This window comes from Armigeres subalbatus, chromosome 2 (assembly GCF_024139115.2).
Source record: "Armigeres subalbatus isolate Guangzhou_Male chromosome 2, GZ_Asu_2, whole genome shotgun sequence".
Lineage (NCBI taxonomy): Eukaryota > Metazoa > Arthropoda > Insecta > Diptera > Culicidae > Armigeres > Armigeres subalbatus.
In genome coordinates this window covers 459,036,060-459,054,678 of record NC_085140.1, presented here as the reverse complement: position 1 = coordinate 459,054,678, position 18,619 = coordinate 459,036,060, and the positions used below count along the sequence as shown (strand labels likewise).

Genomic DNA, 18,619 nt, shown 5'->3' with positions numbered 1-18,619 from the left:
CCGTCAGCTCACCAGTATTCGCCACACCGACATCAAGATAGAGCTGCGAGATAAGTTCTTGAATCGCGTGAACTGTGTTCTGAAGTCTTCTCTAAATGCAGGAAACATGATCCGGGCAGTGAACACATTTGCCATTCCTCTTTTGACCTATAGTTTTGGAGTTGTCAAATGGAGCAAAACGGACCTAGAAGACCTTGAAAGAAAGTTGAGGAAAGCGTTTCGAGAAGCAGGTATGCGCCATCCTCAATCAGCGTTAGAGAGATTCACCCTTCCACGAGAAGAAGGAGGGACAGGAGTACTTGACATCCAGGCACTGTGTATCGACCAGGTTCGACAGCTGAGGCGGTACTTCATAGAAAACAGTACACGACACGGAGTATTGGCGATTAAAGGTTGCATGAAGAAGAAGAAGTCGAAGGATGATATTAGAAAAATATTGCACGGGGAAGCATACGGAAATATTTTTAAAACTTTTCTCAAAAATTCTAGAAGCGATTTAATTAAAAACGGAAAGCAGTACGGAGTTGGACTTTTCTTATACTGCCGTTCTACGCATAATTGTCCTATGTACATAGGAAATCCCAGCAAACATGGGACAGATATACGTATGACGGCAGTATACTGTGTATTAGATATGATATCATTAAATAAAATTTGAAATCGAAAAATTGCATTTATTATGCAGTAGAAGAATAGTCCAACCCCGTACTGCTAACCGTTTTTAATTGAATTGCCCCTAGAATTTTTGAGAAGAGTTTTAAAAAACTTCCCGTATGCTTCCCCATGCAATATTTTTCAAATATCATCCTTCGACTTCTTCTTCTTCATGCAACCTTTAATCGTCAATACCAAGCAGTTTTTTGTGCTGATAGAGGATACACTGCTCTGCATCTTGCACAGGAGAATTACAGCATCCACTGCAACTTACAGACTGTGGAGGAGAAGATTGCAGCATGGAAAGCTGAAGAAGTGCACGGTGCCCAGGCCCACCCTCATCAACTTGAACAACAGCAAATTGATAAAGCCGCATCGAACATGTGGCTGATCCGAGGTGAACTCTCGCTGGTAATCGAAGCAGACATGATAGCCATTCAGGACAGAGTAATGCCTACGAGAAATTGCAAGCGGTATGTTTGGCACCAAAATGTTGATGACATCGGTCGGATGTGTCACCAATCACCCGAAACCATTGATCATGTTATGGCAGGCTGCCCAGTACTCGCAAATGCAGCCTACACCGAACGACACAATGGTGTTGCAAAGATTGTGCATCAACAGCTGACGTTGCAATGTGGTCTTTTGGAGCAGTTTGTATCAAATTCCCGGTACCGTCCAGACCCTGTTTTTGAAAACGATCTATTTATTCACCACAACCGCCCAGATATAATGTTTTACAACAAAGTTCGGAAGAAAGTGGTCATCATCGACATCGCCGTTCCAAAAAACCGTAATCTGGAGGAAACTCATGGCCGAAAAATCGCCAAGTATCACCCGTTGGCCGTTGAGTTGAAGGATTTATGGGGATTGATAGAGGTGCCGAAGATTGTCCCTGTAGTTATATCAACCACTGGAATTGTTAAGAAAATTATTTTGAGCTTTTTAGTGGAATGTTTTCACCTGTCATAAGACGAGTTTAAACAATCCCATTGAATTCCACCACTTAATTGTATCCTGACAGATACGTATTTCGACCTCAGTGAAGCCGTCTTTGTCTCGTACTTGACTCGACTCGAGTCGAGTCAAGTACGAGACACTGAAGACGGCCTTACTGTTGAGGTCGAAATACGTATCTGTCAGGATACAATTAAGTGGTGGAATTCAATGGGATTGTTTAAACTCGTCTTAAGACTGGAATTGTACCTACGAAACTTTTGAAAAGTCTAAGAATGCTGAGTATGGAAAAGGAGTTACCAGCTATCCAGAAGTCGGTAATTCTCAGCACGTGTGCCATTGTCCGGAACTTCCTGGGTCAAGATGAAGTACACCCAGGTCTGGAAACAAGAGCAGCAGAGTAGTTTGTGTATTGCTTGTGTATATATGTGTAACTGTATCTTGTTTTGTACCGATATTGTTATGTATAAACCAACAAATGTGAATTAAGAAGAAAAAAAAAACTTTATAAACCAATAACATCCGCCAAGTGTATTTCTTCAACTCCTTTAACTCTCCAAATTGTTCTTTCATTATAGCCGAGTGCCATTTGGCTGAATAGATAAAATTGTTTTTAAGTATAGTGAGAAGCGAAACGTTCAAATTGAATAGTGAAAACGAGAATTCGACATTGTTGTTTCAAAAGGGCGAAAGTCGCAAACGTAAACATTGACTTCTTCTGCTGATTTCAGGACGATTAGAGACTTCTGGCGGTATTTTCCACTTTCGTTCGATAGAAGGCGCGGAGCGCCACCACTTCCAAGTGGTTGTAAGCTGGGGGCGGTCCTAGTTGTTGAGGAATTTGCAGGAAAAGGCATTGTTTACGTTTGCGACATTGGCCCTTATGAAACAACAGTGTCGAATTAATGAAATAATGAGAGTTGAGAAGTGAGAAGTAAGTGGTGATAAGTGAGATACGATAGTTGCGAAGCGAGAAATTGGAAGTGAGAAGTGAGGAAAACAAAAGCTAGAGGTGAGAAGTGGGATATGATAACTGGTGAGTGAGAAGCGAGATGTTGAAAAGTGAGTGGTGAACGGTGAGATATAAAGCAGAAAGAAGAAGGAACCCGAGCAGAGTCCGCTATCAAAATGATAACAAATTGAGTTTTTGATATCATAACCATAACATATTTTGATACAGAATCGCAGGGTACTCTAGCAAATATGATATTTTGATATTATTTTGATAACTGAAAATAATAATAGAGTCTAACAACGAAATACTAGTTGCATGGTCTGTCGAAGCAAAGAACTCGGATTATTTATTTGTGAAATTTATAATGATGAACCTTTGCCCAGAGGGATTCAACGGGCGATCTTTGACCGGGAGGGCTTCGAACAACCCGAAAGGCTCCTCTCGCAAAATCATAGTTCTTAGTGTGTCGGAAGAACTAAACAAACTATCGTATAACGAATCATCTATTGATTCTGATCAGCCCGCATCACTAGTGCCTCTGAAGCAGGATACTACATTAAAGGTATTTTATAACTTATTTTTAGTAAGTTGGTAATAATGTTACTTTTTTTTAATAATTTACAGATCGACTACTTAAGGTATCTCCTGTACGACGATCATTCTGCAGCCATCAAAATGGCTTCGAACTTATCAGACTGAATAATATGTACTGAAAAAAAAAATTAACATCAAAAGTCAAACTAATTTTGATATTTTTATTTTGATATCATCTCAAATAAATTTAAATAAAATAGGAACTGAATAAGATATTTTTTTGATATCAAGACTTTTAGAAAATGACTAAATGATAACTAATTTTGTTTGTAAATCTTATTATAGCATAATCACCCCTATTCTTGTTTACGATATCAAAATAAGTAGGGGGAAAGACGGCTTTGGCAGGTTTTGTTCTATTATTGGCAGGGGGGTTTTTGTCGACCAAATTTTATGAAATTTGGCATATTCTTTGATATGCAAAGAACGTTTAGGCCAAATTTGAGCCTAGTCAGTCATAAAAAACCCCTGCCAATAATAGAACAAAACATGCCAAAGCCGTCATTCTCCCTATTTTTGTTTTCCGTGATATCAATTTTTTTTATCATTTTGTTTATTTGGATACAGCATTTAGTTCTCAATTTTTGATGTGATTACTATTAACTCGACCACAGGGTCACCAAAATTTGATGTTGCAAATGAAAGTATCAAAATATCAAAATAAGTTTTCGGTTTGTTTTCATTCTCTGCTCGGGAAGAAGAAGAAGGGACATGAAGTAAAAAGGAAGAACAAGTAAGAAAGAAGGAAGAAGAAGGAGGATTAATTTCATAATTTTCATTTCTCACATCTCATTTCTTACTTGTCACATCTCACATCTCATTCCTCACTTCTCAATATTCCGTCTTTTCTTCTCATTTCTCACTCTTCACTTCTCACTGCATGCTTTTTACTTTTACTTCTCACTGCTCACTTCTCATCAAGCACTTTTTGCTTCTAACTCCTCATTTTTAACTTCTTAATTATAACTTTTATTTTATTCGGATAAAGCTCCTTTAAAAAAAAAGCTCAGAATACGGGGGCACCAGTTCTGATGATGCATTTCAACTTGTTCTATACCGTGTGCTGCGGAAAAATATGGTTCCCAACGGAAAATGAGCAAGAACGAAGCGTTTTGTCATAGCTTCTCAGTGAAATTTGCCTATTCGATTCTGAGAAAATTATTTAAGCTCTTTTAGTGAGATGTCTTCAAATGTCATAAGACGGGTTTAGTACTTTTTATTTAATTCCACCACGTTTTGTAATCTTTGCAGATACGTATTTCGACCTCAACGAGGCCCTATTCAGTGTCTCGTACTTGACTCGACTTGTCGAGTTCTTGAAGAGTCAAGTACGAGGCACTGAAGATGGCCTCACAGTTGAGGTCGAAATACGTATCTGCAAAGATTACAAGACGTGGTGGAATTAAATGAACAGTACTGAACTTGCCTTATGACAGCTATACGATTGTTTTTTTTTCGTATAGTATCTTGAATTCGACTTCAGAGCGGATTCCTTTTTATATGCATGTATTGGAAAGTTCATCGATTAGATGAGTGCCCACGGCACAATCGAATTATAATCTAGAATAAACCTTAGTTTATAGTCAGACCTCAACCGAACTGGATTATTCCTAATATAACCGAAAACTAAGCTATTTCATTTCGCACATGTTATACAAGGCTTGTAATCTGAACAGGCTATTACCCACAACCTGGCAGATAGCTAGGATAGGATGTGTCAACTCAATTGAGACTGCCTTGTTGTTTTTTAGTCGGTTGCTCTGATGAGGTGGTCGCCAGTGCTGCCAAAATAATATGGTACAAAATCTTTTAAATATCATGTATCAAAATTTGATGTTTTTCTTCCCGTTCCATCCACTATTTATGTAATTGAAGTGAAAGACTAACAGAGAGAAGTTTTCGCTACTGAAAAAATGACTTTGAGATCGAAAATGACAGAAAGGTGAATGATAATGCTTAAAATCAACAGTTTTAAATCTGTACAACCCTTGAGAATAATTTATATGGCGTTTGCAGTTCAATTTAAAATTTTTTCTTACCAAAAAACTGGAACTCAAACATTTACGTATTTTGCTTAATATCAACTTAAAAAACCTGCAACACGGCCAAACTAACAACATGCTGCCCTACGGAAAACGCGCCGCTACCAATCGAAGTAATCGATTGTCATTTTCAACCAATCAGCAACCGGTACGATTGTGACAGCAAATCGGTACGATTTTTACTGACTACTTGTCACATCCTATCCTAGGCAGATAGCAATGAGATTTTGCCATATTGCGACGTATTCTGACCGACACATAAATATGTCTTAATTCAATACGCGGGGAGAAGTGGATGAACGCTGTCATCAGAGGAAAAGTAGAATCACTGAAATTTAACACGGCAAGGTATAGCCAATGGAATTGAAAATAATTTTAAAAATTACAAACAGAGATTTTTTTGAAAATGATTTATTAGGCTTGATTAGAAATTCAATAAACATTAAAAGTACTACCATCTCCGGAATCATTTCAAGAAAAAACTTCATTGTCATTAACAATCAAATTAATAAATGTATAATGCAGATAATCAAAATTCTAACCTCATGCTATAAATTATCTATATAATAAAAATGAAATGGTCTGTGTTCGTATCCGCATAACTCAAAAACGACTGAATGGATTTTTTTTTATTCCTTCAGAAGATATATTCGTTACCGTTTCCGACGGGTTTATATGATATTTTCTCATGCTAAAATCACAAGTTAGGTTGAGTTAGTTTGAAAATAAATATCATTTTGAAAATTTGAAAATTATTTTGAGAGCTGCTGTGAAATTTTCTTCATGATTCTACTTTTTCTTTTGATGACAGAATTCATTCTTCTCCTAGCGTATGGAAAATGTTTATGGATATATTCACGTCGCTTGACGGTTCATTTCAAAGTTTATCCATTCACATACAGAACGCGCTGAATTTCTCATCCCACATAATATATATTATGTGTACAGTACATGAATGTGAGTGAGCGTTAAAGCGTCATAGGCCAGTGGGGGTGGGGGTGCTTCATCACACCACATTCGCAAAGGATTGTAAGGAAAACATCAACAATGTTAGCAAGTGGCTATATGTTGTAGACAATTTAGTCACGATTCGCGAAAAAAGTGAAAACAAATTTGCCCCTTTTGCGAACCCATTCAAAGAAAATAGAAACAAACACTCAGAAGCACAGATTCCTGGAAATAACCATTAGGTAATCTTTGTATATATTCGAATTAATCGTTCCTATCGCCATGATGAGCCAAAAGGCTACAAATTGTTAATGCTATTTTTATAAATATTATTACACGACGTTCGGCTCATTTTCGTCATGCCGCAGACTTCGGCAGTCTTTCATTTCGCAGTTAGAGCTCAGCTCGGCCACACACACTCGATCTCGCGATCAAACCAATCACGCAAGGTGCTAAACGGATAATAACATGAACAACAACATCAACGGGGTGGTCGATGGAGAAACGATAGTAGAATATTCATCTCTCGGTAAGTGCATATTTTTATATATAACCAGGGCTAGTAGCGATTAGTTTTATGTATTTTTTTATGAATATAAAAACATATATTAGTAGCATATAGATCGAGAAGCAGGCTTCATCAAATAATAATTAAACTCCAAGTAAAAGTAATCTCATAGAATACATTACTTTGAATAATTAGTCAGATTTCACAAATCTTACATCAGACACGTACTCACGTACTCAAATTGAACACAATTTCGTGTGAGAAAGCAAAACACAAATTCCTTTCTTGAACACTAATGTACTTTTAAAGTTTATGTCTAAAAAAGAAAGTTAGATGTTTAAATTTTGTTTCTACTCGGTTCATTTTTCCTCAACACCTGTTCGATAGTTTTTATGTTTTTGCCTTGAGAATAATATGATTTTCAGTTTAAACATTATCAACTCTTCAGTGATTAATATTATTTAAAAAATTGTGGAACAGTGAAATCTAATCTAAACGCAATCTAATGAGATATATTGAAAGCACAAACTATTAGAAAAACAAAGCTAACTGTAGTAATAGTAATTGAAACAAATAGACAAATATATGTAATGGTAGAAAAAGGTAAAAAAAACTTTATCAATTCGCTAGACAGTAATTAGCTACTAGCCCTGTCCAATAGATCTATCCTAAGACGGTGACCTTGCCTTAACCCTTGACAAATTTGATATCTTCAGATTCAAAAGTGCATGAACTCATCAACGCGGCTATCAAAGTTCGCAACAACGCCTACTGTCCGTACAGTAATTTCGCGGTGGGAGCTGCATTGAGAACTAAATCCGGCGAAATAGTGACCGGATGCAATATCGAGAACGGAACGTTCGCACCCAGTGTCTGCGCCGAGCGGAATGCCATCTGTAAGGCAATCAGCGAGGGCTACCGTGAGTTCGAAGCGCTGGCCGTGGTGGCCTACCAGGAAAAGGAGTTCACATCACCGTGCGGTACCTGCCGCCAGACTTTGTCGGAGTTCTGCGCCAAAAACATGCCGATTTATCTCGCCAAACCCTCGCCAGCACGCGTCATGCTGACGTCACTAGACAAGTTACTGCCTCATGCGTTTCGGCCAGATTTTCTACACAATTAAGAAAGAACGGAGGTGGGTTACAAAGATAAACAAGCAAAGCAGAAGCAGTGCGACTTAAATCATGTGTTAGATGAATATTTGGTCGGGGTTTAGCCAAAGCGAACCAAGCGGCTTTTAGACTGTCTTGTGAATTTTGTTCGCAAGAGGAAAACGGGAAGTATTTTATGTCAATTCATGCGTACATTTGAAGTAGAATATCCTCAGTTATGGCGTTGAACATGAAAATGTTCAAAATGTTTCATGTTACATGAAAACTTTTGTAAAAAAATAGAAGTTTTTCATTGGCGGTTGGTGTGATTTGGCTGAACCCGGACCATTTGAGAAAAAATATCAACGTCGTACTACACGTTCATTACCAAATAAAATATATGTTTGTGCTTGTTCATTGATTAAAATTAGAGATGTTCACGTGGTTAAACCACAAATCTGTGGCAGGCTATTACGGCACATCCCTCTAAAACGACCAGGGATGGGACCGCTGGCAGGGAAAACCTTTTGCAATTCTTGAGGTATTGCAATAGTCCATGCAATAGTTGGACCAAACACATAATATATATTTCATGTAAATTTTATGAACAGATAAAAAAGTTGTTTTATTTTTTAGAACATTAAGGGTCGATTCCTGCAACTTCGCTTAGGCTCTAAACCATGTTTAGTTGAGAAAAAGTGTCTGAGAGAGCACCAAGCATGATTTTGATCAAATGCTTTCTCGATGTCATAGACAAATATGTGTAGAAGAGTCACGGTGGACTTTCCATTGGTAAGCATGTTGAAACATGAAGCGGCATGTTTGCCAAACAGTCATCACGAATGTGATGATCGATAATCAGGGTTTGTAATGCTCTCGATTGCCGCTAATCGTTAGTTTGCTCTTTCTCTTTCATATTCAAGTCTTTTCGTGGCATCATCATTGCAAATTGTAGTAGCTTATGTGGAACAAATTACAGATAGCGCGATGGCTAGAGTAAGCGCATCCCTACGGCTATTATTGTTACTATTTTGGGTTCGAATCCCGGCGCGGCCATACAATTTTGTAATTGTTCTGCGATAATTCTCGCGATAGTGAGTGAGATAAAAGTGATGAAACGAAAAAGGATTTTCATCTAATAGGCAAGATTTTCGTTTATCTTCCACGGCTAATTCTATAGAGAAAAGATTGATTGATTGAAAGATTGATGAAATTACAAAAATTTCGCTAGCTTCTAACGAAATTTAACGGAATTCCGCGGAATTTCGAAACAAATTTAAGCTTAAAACATACTTTATATTATCAAAAATTTTGGCTGCACCGCTGAACTAAATCATTAAGTTGTTTTCAAAACTTTATGTTACTTATACAAATTTTTGTATTAACGCTTACTACACAACCCCATTTTGAGTCGACAAATACGTATTTATTTTTCTTCTATAAAACATCTTCAGTGTTTTGTTAGAAATATCTAACAGAACACGAAAATTATCTTTAACTATTCAATCCTACTTTTTACAAAAGTGATCCGACTCAAAATTTAAGACGTCAGGCTTAGAGTAAAATCAGCAGTGATTCAAATCGTTCGGGGCTGTCAGTTTGAATATGAATCTGAATCATGCACTTTCCCAGCAGTGGCTCAAGATTCATTTTTTATAACAGTCGAGATTCAAAAGCTTAAAACTGTCATACCGCTCAGTTCTATTTTCTGCAGATTTGAACCACGAATGAATCACGAGATTCAAATATTTTTCAATTGTTTTGGTGCATGAATGCGTCATTTTATGCATTTACCGCGCCTTCCTCAGCAGCAACATAATCATTTCATTTAATGGAAAAACAATCAAACATGAATACAACATTGCTGGGGAAGCCTGTGAGTTTGATCTATTTTGGCTCATATTCAAACTAGAATAGTATTCGAAAATTAGCAACCAAACTGAATCACTGCTGATTTCGCTCTTAGAGTGTAAATGTAATCAGATATGAATCAGATCAGTATAACTTTATCCAAGAGACAAAACCGTGGCGTGGATTCCTAAGGCCCTTGTGAAGTCTGTTTTGAGCGCTTCTTTCTTATTAAAGCTCTATTTCTTCACCTCCGCTTAGGGTTAAGAAGGCCCCAAGGATTAATCTTTGTAGACTCATGCAAAATGGCAAATCCCAAGTGGCTTTGGTGCAGGAACCCTATTTTTGCAAGGGTAGCTTCTACCTAGGTAACCTAGTGAACCCGGTTTTTGCTGCTTTCAGTAAAGAAATGGCAAACTCTCGATCAATGCCGCGTGCATGTGTGCTTGTTAACAATGCTATTGTTGCTACACTTATCTCTGAACTAACAACCAGAGATGTAAGTGCTGTCACAATTGATGCAACTGGCGGAACCCCCGTCAGGAAATACGTCTATTGGTCGGTTTATTTACCACATGATGAATCATCCCCTACCGATGCTTTCAAACGAGTTGTCATATATTGCACTTCAAAAGGCCTTCCGCTAATTGTCGGCAGTGATGCTAATGCTCATCACATCATCTGGGGTAGCTCGGATATCAATCTGAGAGGCAGGGGCGACTCGTCCATACGTTCTACCTGTTCATGGAACAGGTAACCATTTGTAGGTCAGAAGTAAGAAATTAATATCTTGGCAATTAATTATAAAATATAAATAAATTACTCAGTAAATTTTTTAAACAAAGCTTCACGTAATATTTCCAATGATTTTAACATCTAAACATCTAAAGAAACAAAATATTTCGTAGGCAGATCAAGTTAACGCCACATGCGTGGCGTACAGTCAAATTGCAGCTAAATGTGTGTTTCTCTGAAAAACCACATCCCATCACATAGAAAGCTTTTGCCAGTCGTACGATCTATAATGAAGAACCAACAGCAGCGCTGCCAGAAGTCAAATTTAAAGTTTTGCGCCATGACAAATGATTTGAAATAATTTCCTCTTTGGTATGCTCACTCGTTCTCCGCGCGCAGAGAACCAGCGTGAGCGTTGCCAGCTTTCTCCGTTTTCTCCAGGGGGAGAAGGCGGAGCACTGAATCCCTACCCCAACATGTGCGGCATCTGGATTTGGTTCTAAACTGTAAACAACAGTGTTAATTCTCTACCACCTTTTCGTTATGGCGAGGCAATTTTTATGCACACTTTTGTTTTCGATATTTTGTCAAAATTAAACACTCAATCATGCAGCAATATAACGATGTGGTATGCTTGAGATACCTGCTTGATTATAGGGACTCGAAAAAGAATTTATTTGCAGTAACTAACCGAATATAAAAATGTTCACATAGGCTAGATGTACCAGTTGTGGCTATAGCACCAGTTGTCGCACTAGTGCTTTATATGCCAAATGGCCAATCAAATCACCGCAAACCAAGTTCATATCGATAAAGCATAGTCATATGATACGATAAAACCTTTGATCTCCTCCAAAACAAGCAAAGCATAATTGTAAAAATTGATTTTGCTTAATTTTTGACGTCCTTTGCACCAGTTGTCGCACTAGTGGTCCCTATTTGGCCAGTCCCATAAGAAAACAATGGGATTTGCCAAATAAGGAACCAAAATTAAGAATAGTGCCACAACTGGTGCATGCGTTCCTATTATGGATTAATCAATTTTGATGATTATAACAAATTTTATTGTGGTTTTCACAGCTGTTCTATGGAGCAGGAAGTAATACCTTTCGCTTTATATATAAAGTCCACCCACATGCCTTTTACTTATTTTTAAAAAAATAGTTGTTCTTATGTATGGCGACAATTGGTACACCCACCCTAAACGATTGCGCCCTAACACCGGTTCTAAGCTTCGATGCAGAGTACACGAGCTTTGTTCGCCAGTGACAGGCGTATGAGGCCCTTGGTTTTCTCACATCATCCTCTTTCGCATGCGAAGCAAGCACGTTTAGATTAGGGATCCTATAATGAGAGATATGCGAAAGCGGCCATTGTAAGCCAATCGAGCATTGAGAACTGTCAAAACGTGAGCCAAATGAACGTTGTTATTGTTGCAGATTGAGACGAGGTTGAAAGGTATTGAGATAAATTTGGAGAAAAGTTTCATCGAATAAACAATTTGTTTTACTTTTGCGAGTAGAAGTAATCTAGTTTATGTATCGTGTTTCGCCTATTTGTATTGCACTTTTATTTTAGTGATAATTGTTTAACTTTGAATGTAGTAAGATTATCGATGCAATAGATTTAAACACTAAAATGAAAAGTTAATTAATTTAAATATAAAAATAGAAATAAATAGACTAAAACTTAAACTGTTATACAAAGCATGCACATACATACAACACTAAACAGCCCTGTAACAGACACTAAGCTATAGTACGGATGATATTGAAAATAAATTAGATAGTACACAACACACATTTACAACATGAAACGATAGCCAGTACATAGCGTAAAGATAAGCAGCCGGACCCTCAGTAGCCATTCGATCGCTCATGCAAATAGATGATCTGTTCTAGATTTGCTCGTGACAGAATAAATTGGTTTCAATTATAATAAACGTAGAGAGTACTTATTGAAATCGAAGTGGTTTGTATATCGTTGAAGAAAGGACACTAAAGTGTATTGGCAAGATGTGCTAAATGGTTGGAAGTATAGCGCGAAAGAAACTGTGCCGGAGCTTAGATAATACGTGTCGGATTGCGTCTTCTAAACCCACGTACCGCGGAGTTAAGTGCTGAACAATAATGCTTATTTAAACACTGTTAGTGGACAGACAAACATATTCCAAATTGTTTTCAAATGCAAAGTCATATACAAGCTTCAACATTTTGCGCTGCGGCAAGTGCTGGAAGCGTTTGCTAACAAAAGTAACAGCGTTGCTAAATCGTCTGGAAAAGTATTTGCATATCTCTCATTATAGGATCCCTAGTTTAGATGCAAGTTCTGCTATGCGCGCAGGAGTCAAACCCGTTCGACGCGCTGCGAGAACAATCAACGACGCGACGCACCTTCGGTTAGGGGCAAGCCAGAGTAAACGCGACGTGCGATGCGACGCGACGCGACAGTGCAATTTGACAGCCTGTTGATAATGATTGTTATTCTTTTACGTGAGTCGCGTCGCGTCGCATCGCTCGTCGCGTTTACTCTGGCAGGCACCTTAGACTCGATCGTAGTGTCGGGCTGTGCTTTACCGAAAGGCGCACCGCTCACGCTTTCGGCGCCGATGATTGGAAACAGTTTGTTTTTCTTTTTTCTCGTGATGAATATGCAAGGCATCAAGAACAATATTAAATTAATGTTTGCGTTTTCAAAAGAGACAGTAAATAATGCTTTTTTACGAATACTCAAAATCAATCAACATAGAGAAAAAGGTATAGTTTTCACTAAATTTGAAAAATTAATATCTGGAACACATTTCAGCTTCTAAATGTGACTCATTGGTCGTCACAATCTGGGGTCGCATCAAATAATAATTGTATAATTATATAGGAGAACGGTTCGCCACTTCATCTCATAGCTCCTATTTCCATCCCATAAAAAACAAAGCAATGGAAAGGAATTTGGTTTGTTTATTATTTTTTAGATTTTTTTTCAGCAGTGAGCACGCATATTGACAAAAAGAAGCAACGAATTTGGTGCCGTATTTCTTTGTTTAGCGATGAGATGAATATATGTATAGTGAGATGGAGATCGGAACATTTCCCCTACTAATTATATATTATAATTATTATACTAATAGTGGTTAATAACATTTCTTTCATAGCAACAAAATATGTGAGATTTTAAATATTAGCGGCGATGGGACCCGTGTACCCTGAATGGTGGAATGAACTGATATGAAAGATCTCTATTCTGAGCAATATCCAGTTATTGCCCAACTGTTACCAAGTTAGATTTTAGACGATTTCCGAGTCTAAAATTTTAAGTGCATCTAAATTTAAAACATTTTTGTAACAAAAGAGAAAAATAAGTCATTTATTGTTTTGTAAATTTTTTCTATTTAAATTGTTTTTCTAATATTTGGTTAAGTTGTACAAGAAAAGGTTGTAATATTAGATTAAATGCCCAACTTTCATGCGAAACCACTCAGCTTGATGAATATTTTTTTTCAGCATGGTAGAACAGGTGTAGCAAAAGTCCACGAGACGCCCCTGCTGAGAGGTTCCAGCTTGATGGAATACTTAAGTAGTACCGAACTTAGTTTACTTAACATAGGCAATCGCCCAACCTTTATGGTATTTAATAGAGCAGAAGTGTTAGACATAACCCTTTGCTCCAATAGAATCAGTCACGAATTGACGAATTGGCATGTGTCAGATGAGGAATCGATATCTGACCATCGCTACATCTGCTTTGATCATTTGAATATTACTTCGCAGACCTTGCGTTTTAGAAATCCTCGTTCAACAAACTGGGATCTTTACACAGAGTTGCTCTCAGCAAAATTCATGGATATCTACCTTCTTTAGAAACTCCTACCGACTTGGATGATGCAGTTGATACTACAACGTTGCACATCGTGAAGCTTTCGAAGAAGCTTGCCCTTTACGTTCTGTAAAACCTCAAGAGGAACCCCTTGGTGGAATTCCGATTTGGCTAAGCTAAGGAAGCAGTGCAGAAGGAGTTGGAACAGACGCCACTCAGCAGGGACGGATTCTTTCAAGTTGGCTCGCAAAGCTTACAAGAAGGCTCTACGATCTGCTGAATGATCCGGCTGGAAAAACCTTTGTGCAAATGTTTCCAATTTGAGTGAAGCCAGTCGATTGAATAAAATTCTTGCGAGATCCAAGGATTTCCAAGTTGGCGAAATTCGCAAGCCAAATGGCGACTACACTTCTTCTGATGAAGAATCGTTAGAGCACTTATTTGATACGCACTTCCCTGGATGTGTCGATATAACATCTTCGGATGATCCTGATGTCTTTTCATGTAGCTATGGGTCTTGGGCTCAAGCACGTAGAATCTTAACTGCTGAATCGATTCAATGGGCACTTAACAGTTTTGCTCCCTACAAATCTCCAGGGGAGGATGGGATTTATCCCGTTCTACTTCAGAGAGGTTTTGAACATATCAAACATTTTGATAAGAAAATTATTTTGAGCCTTTTAGTGGAATGTTTTCACCTGTCATAAGACGAGTTTATACAATCCCATTGAATTCCACCACTTAATTGTATCTTGACAGATACGTATTTCGACCTCAAAAGTAAGGCCGTCTTCAGTGTCTCGTACTTGACTCGACTTCAACTCCCACGGCTGCTCTCGAAGTTCTCTTCGACGTGGCCCCACTACACATACATCTCAAACAAGAAGCATTTTCTTGTACTTACCGACTATGGGTACTCGGTTTTATGGAAGAGAATCCTACACACACTTCGTTGTTACCGCTTATGGTTAATTGGGACAAAATTTTCCTTGCTTCAAGTGATCTCACACAAGTTAGTAGTTTTCCTTATAGGACATTTTCGACACAATTCCCCTCGCGGGATGAGTGGACATCTGGCTATTTGGAGAGAAGTATGTCGGACAGCATTGTTTGTTACACTGACGGCTCCCTCCTCGAAGGTAGAGCAGGTGCAGGCGTCTATTCGCGTGAGCTGAGATTGGAACAGTCACACTCACTGGGTACACACTGCACTGTCTTTCAAGCGGAAATATTTGCCATCATGTGTGGAGTGCAATCTGTCCTGCAGCAACGCATTATGGGCAAAGTAATATACTTCTGTTCAGATAGCCAAGCAGCTATTAATGCTCTCGCCTCGGCCAACTCAAGGTCGAAGTTAGTAATCGCATGTCGAACTCAAATTGAGGAACTGAATTCAGTAAATACTTTACACCTTATATGGGTACCTGGCCATTCTTCCATAGCTGGAAACGAATTGGCTGATGAGTTAGCTCGTAATGGAGCATCGCATGACTTTATTGGTCCTGAGCCAGCTATTCCAATATCCAAGTGTTGGGTGAAGCTTTTGATCAACTCTTGGGCTGTCACTCAGCACAAATGGCATTGGAGTAGTCTGGATTCATTTCTTCAAACAAAATTGTACATCCGGGAGCCATCTCCGGTAGTAGCAAGCTATTTAGCTAATCTGTCTAAACAGAATTGCAGTGTCTTAGTCAAGGCCTTGACAGGTCACTGCCGACTGAACTATCACATGGCAAATATTCAACGCGTTGAATCATCTGTATGTGATAGTTGTGAATCCGATCATGGAACTTCTTATCATCTAATATGTAACTGCCCAGTCTATGCACAATTGCGCTTCCAAATATTTGATAAACACTTACTTAGTGAAATTGACTTCAGAAACCTGAACCTTCAGAGTATTTTGTTGTTCATAACCCGTTGTGGTAAGGCTCTTGTACGCTTATGCGTTGTATGCCCTCTTCAAGGGCCCTTTTCCAAACATTCCCTTTTCCGTCAGGTGTGTGATGAAAAAGGCTGTGAAGCCGATGGCACAAATCTCCCAAATTGAGGTGAACGTGCCCCTGGAGCCGACGTTCTGATACCTGATACCTAAGGCTCTTGTGAAGTCTGTTTTGAGCGCCTCTTTCTTATTAAAGCTCTATTTCTTCACCTCCGCTTAGGGTTAAGAAGGCCCCAAGGATAACAAAATGCAGCATTTTACGTCATTTTAATCAGAGGATTGAAGATACTCCACACAACAGTCAATATTCGGCAAATCATCGAAATATACATACATTAGCATTAGCATTAGCATTAAGCAATTCGCACAAATTCGTAGGTGGTACAAGCCAAGACTATTGTACGAGAGTAGCATCACTTTTATCCGTTACCACAGATAATGATTTGGGACTAATCACTACCTCTTAGATGGAAGCAATACACTTTCCAATAGTCGAGATCTGTCCTGGCCACGTCCTTGCGAATGCTGAGGAAGGGAGGGATGGTTAGTTGGACACCTACTTAAGAAAGATGCAGAGAACTCTACGACCTCTCTTAGGTGCCACGGGAGGTTTTGGGATTGTGTGGAAGGTTATAACAGTAGGAACCGTTTTGGTAGAACGTTAAACACAGAAAGAATTAAGATACAAATATAAAGTAGGAAATGGACAGGCCTAGCATTGAACCCACGACCTCCTGCTTATAAGGCAGAAGCGGTAGCCACTAGACCACCGAGCTCGGTCATCATCGAAATATACATACAGCCCCCAAAATTTAAATTTCAATTTTGTGATATTATTTGACTATTTGCACAATATGAGTGCGGAATCGATCGGTCACGGACGGCAGCTAGTCCGGGAGAACACGAAGTGAAAAAAAAATCTAATTTTCCTCTCCTAATCCTAAATTGACTGTGATACTAAGGACACACCTGTGGTACTTGTACCATGGTACAAGAGGGCAAGAAAATTATTCAAAGACTATCTTAGATAAAGACAATAATTGATATGGTACTCATTTCAAGATTCTTGTACCATGGTATTTATACCACCAGTGTGTCATTAGTACAAGGAAGAGACCGGCATCGTTATTGGTCATTAGTACTATGAGAATATTTTGTTTTATCCCTTGAAGATTATTCAATTTATTGGTGAGCTGTGCATATTTGCTGTTTCTCGGCCAATCATGATTAGCAACAAAGATATGTACAGTTAATCAAACTAAGCTTAGCTATTCTTTTACTATTTGGACAATATGTAAGGAACATCGTAGCGTCGTGGGCATTTCTAAATCTTCGCATGCAATGAAAAAAAAAATCGAGCGCTGGTAGTAAGATCATTAAAATTGTTGAAAGTTCTTTACTCATGATTGCTTTCAGCTTAAACTGACACTGACCATAACAGCTGTTTCTTGCACACTCCACACGGAATCCCAATCTAATAGTACTCGCGATTCCAAGGGTACACCACCCGATACGTAAGTAACGCACAACTGTCATTTTTATTATTTTACGCATGCTGCTACCTTGAAAATGTGAATGCTTTTAAATTTGGATTCCGTGAGACGTGCCTAGGGCAGGATTTAGAGGTGTCCGAGGGGCCTTGCCATAACCTTTTATGTACATTTTGGGGACCTCACAAACTGTCGGCTCCGGAACCCCCTTCCGGTTAAATCCAACTCTGGGAGTGTTCCTAATTGACGTCGGTTGATGATGACAATTCGGCAACAATTTTTGCATGTCTTATGTGCACAAACACATAAACAAGGAAAAACAGATGATGGCTCAGATCGTCGAGCTGAAAGTATATAAGACTATGAGTCTCCGAGCCTCTTATAAGAAGTTTGAATTTCGAAGGAAATGATAGCCTTTTGGTACAACTTTCTGTATAAGAAAGTAAAAAATATTTCTTCATACTTGGCAAACTGCTGCCGTAAAGACTTTGCGATCACATTTGTGAAATAGAATCTGAACTACATATCTTTGTGCATTTTAGAAAGGTGCACAGGATTCTTCTAGTGAGCAAATGTAGGGTATTATCAACTCTCTATCTGCGTATACGCCTGGAAGATGTGTATATATAAATGAGTATCCCACTAAATAAAAAATAAAATCTATGCATTCAATTTCTAATTTTGGATTAGCTCATTACTATAAAACCACGTTGATCAGACAATAAGAAGTATCCCGAGTAGCACGAGTCAGACAAAAATGGTTGCAGTAACTTTATTGTGACTAAATCTAGTCACATATCAGTTGCGTTATCCTAACTGAAACATGTGGGCTAGGGATGCTTCAGCATAATCACATAATTCTTAAATAAAAAAAAAATAAAATATGAAATAAAATTTTAACGGAATTCAAATCGCTTTAGGAAGTATCCCACAATTTCTTTATTTTTATATACTTTGAATTCCTTTGAAAGCGGTACAAATGCTGGGGTATTGTCTTATCTCCAATGGAATAAAAACGGGGGCGCGACGAATCATCACAGACGGC

The 18,619-nt window shown here is 38.4% G+C and overlaps 2 protein-coding genes across 8 annotated transcripts in view; one reads left to right on the top strand and one right to left on the bottom strand.

Moving 5' to 3' along the window:
- Window positions 1-18,619, bottom strand: part of LOC134213840 (protein HIRA homolog) — a 296,687-nt gene that overhangs the window by 221,863 nt on the left and 56,205 nt on the right. Inside the window, exon 6 of one of the 7 annotated variants that reach the window (XM_062693242.1) lies at window positions 1,955-1,991. The exons of the other annotated variants lie outside the window; for them this stretch is intronic. Within the exon in view, the coding sequence (XP_062549226.1) occupies window positions 1,970-1,991 (22 nt within the window). The 3' untranslated portion in view covers window positions 1,955-1,969. Of the gene's footprint in view, window positions 1-1,954; window positions 1,992-18,619 lie in introns of those variants that run through there. 7 annotated transcript variants of the gene reach the window in all.
- Window positions 6,197-8,392, top strand: LOC134213837 (cytidine deaminase-like). Its single transcript, XM_062693234.1, has 3 exons — window positions 6,197-6,392; window positions 6,519-6,679; window positions 7,375-8,392. Exons 2-3 carry the CDS (start codon window positions 6,619-6,621, stop codon window positions 7,779-7,781), a joined length of 468 nt encoding a protein of 155 aa, XP_062549218.1. The 5' UTR covers window positions 6,197-6,392; window positions 6,519-6,618; the 3' UTR covers window positions 7,782-8,392.

Bases quoted from the DNA above. Each gene is read 5' to 3' on its own strand.
- LOC134213837 (XM_062693234.1), top strand. From the start codon at position 6,619: ATGAACAACAACATCAACGGGGTGGTCGATGGAGAAACGATAGTAGAA. The intron at 6,680-7,374 runs GTAAGTGCATAT...TGATATCTTCAG, and splicing joins AGTAGAATATTCATCTCTCG to ATTCAAAAGTGCATGAACTC.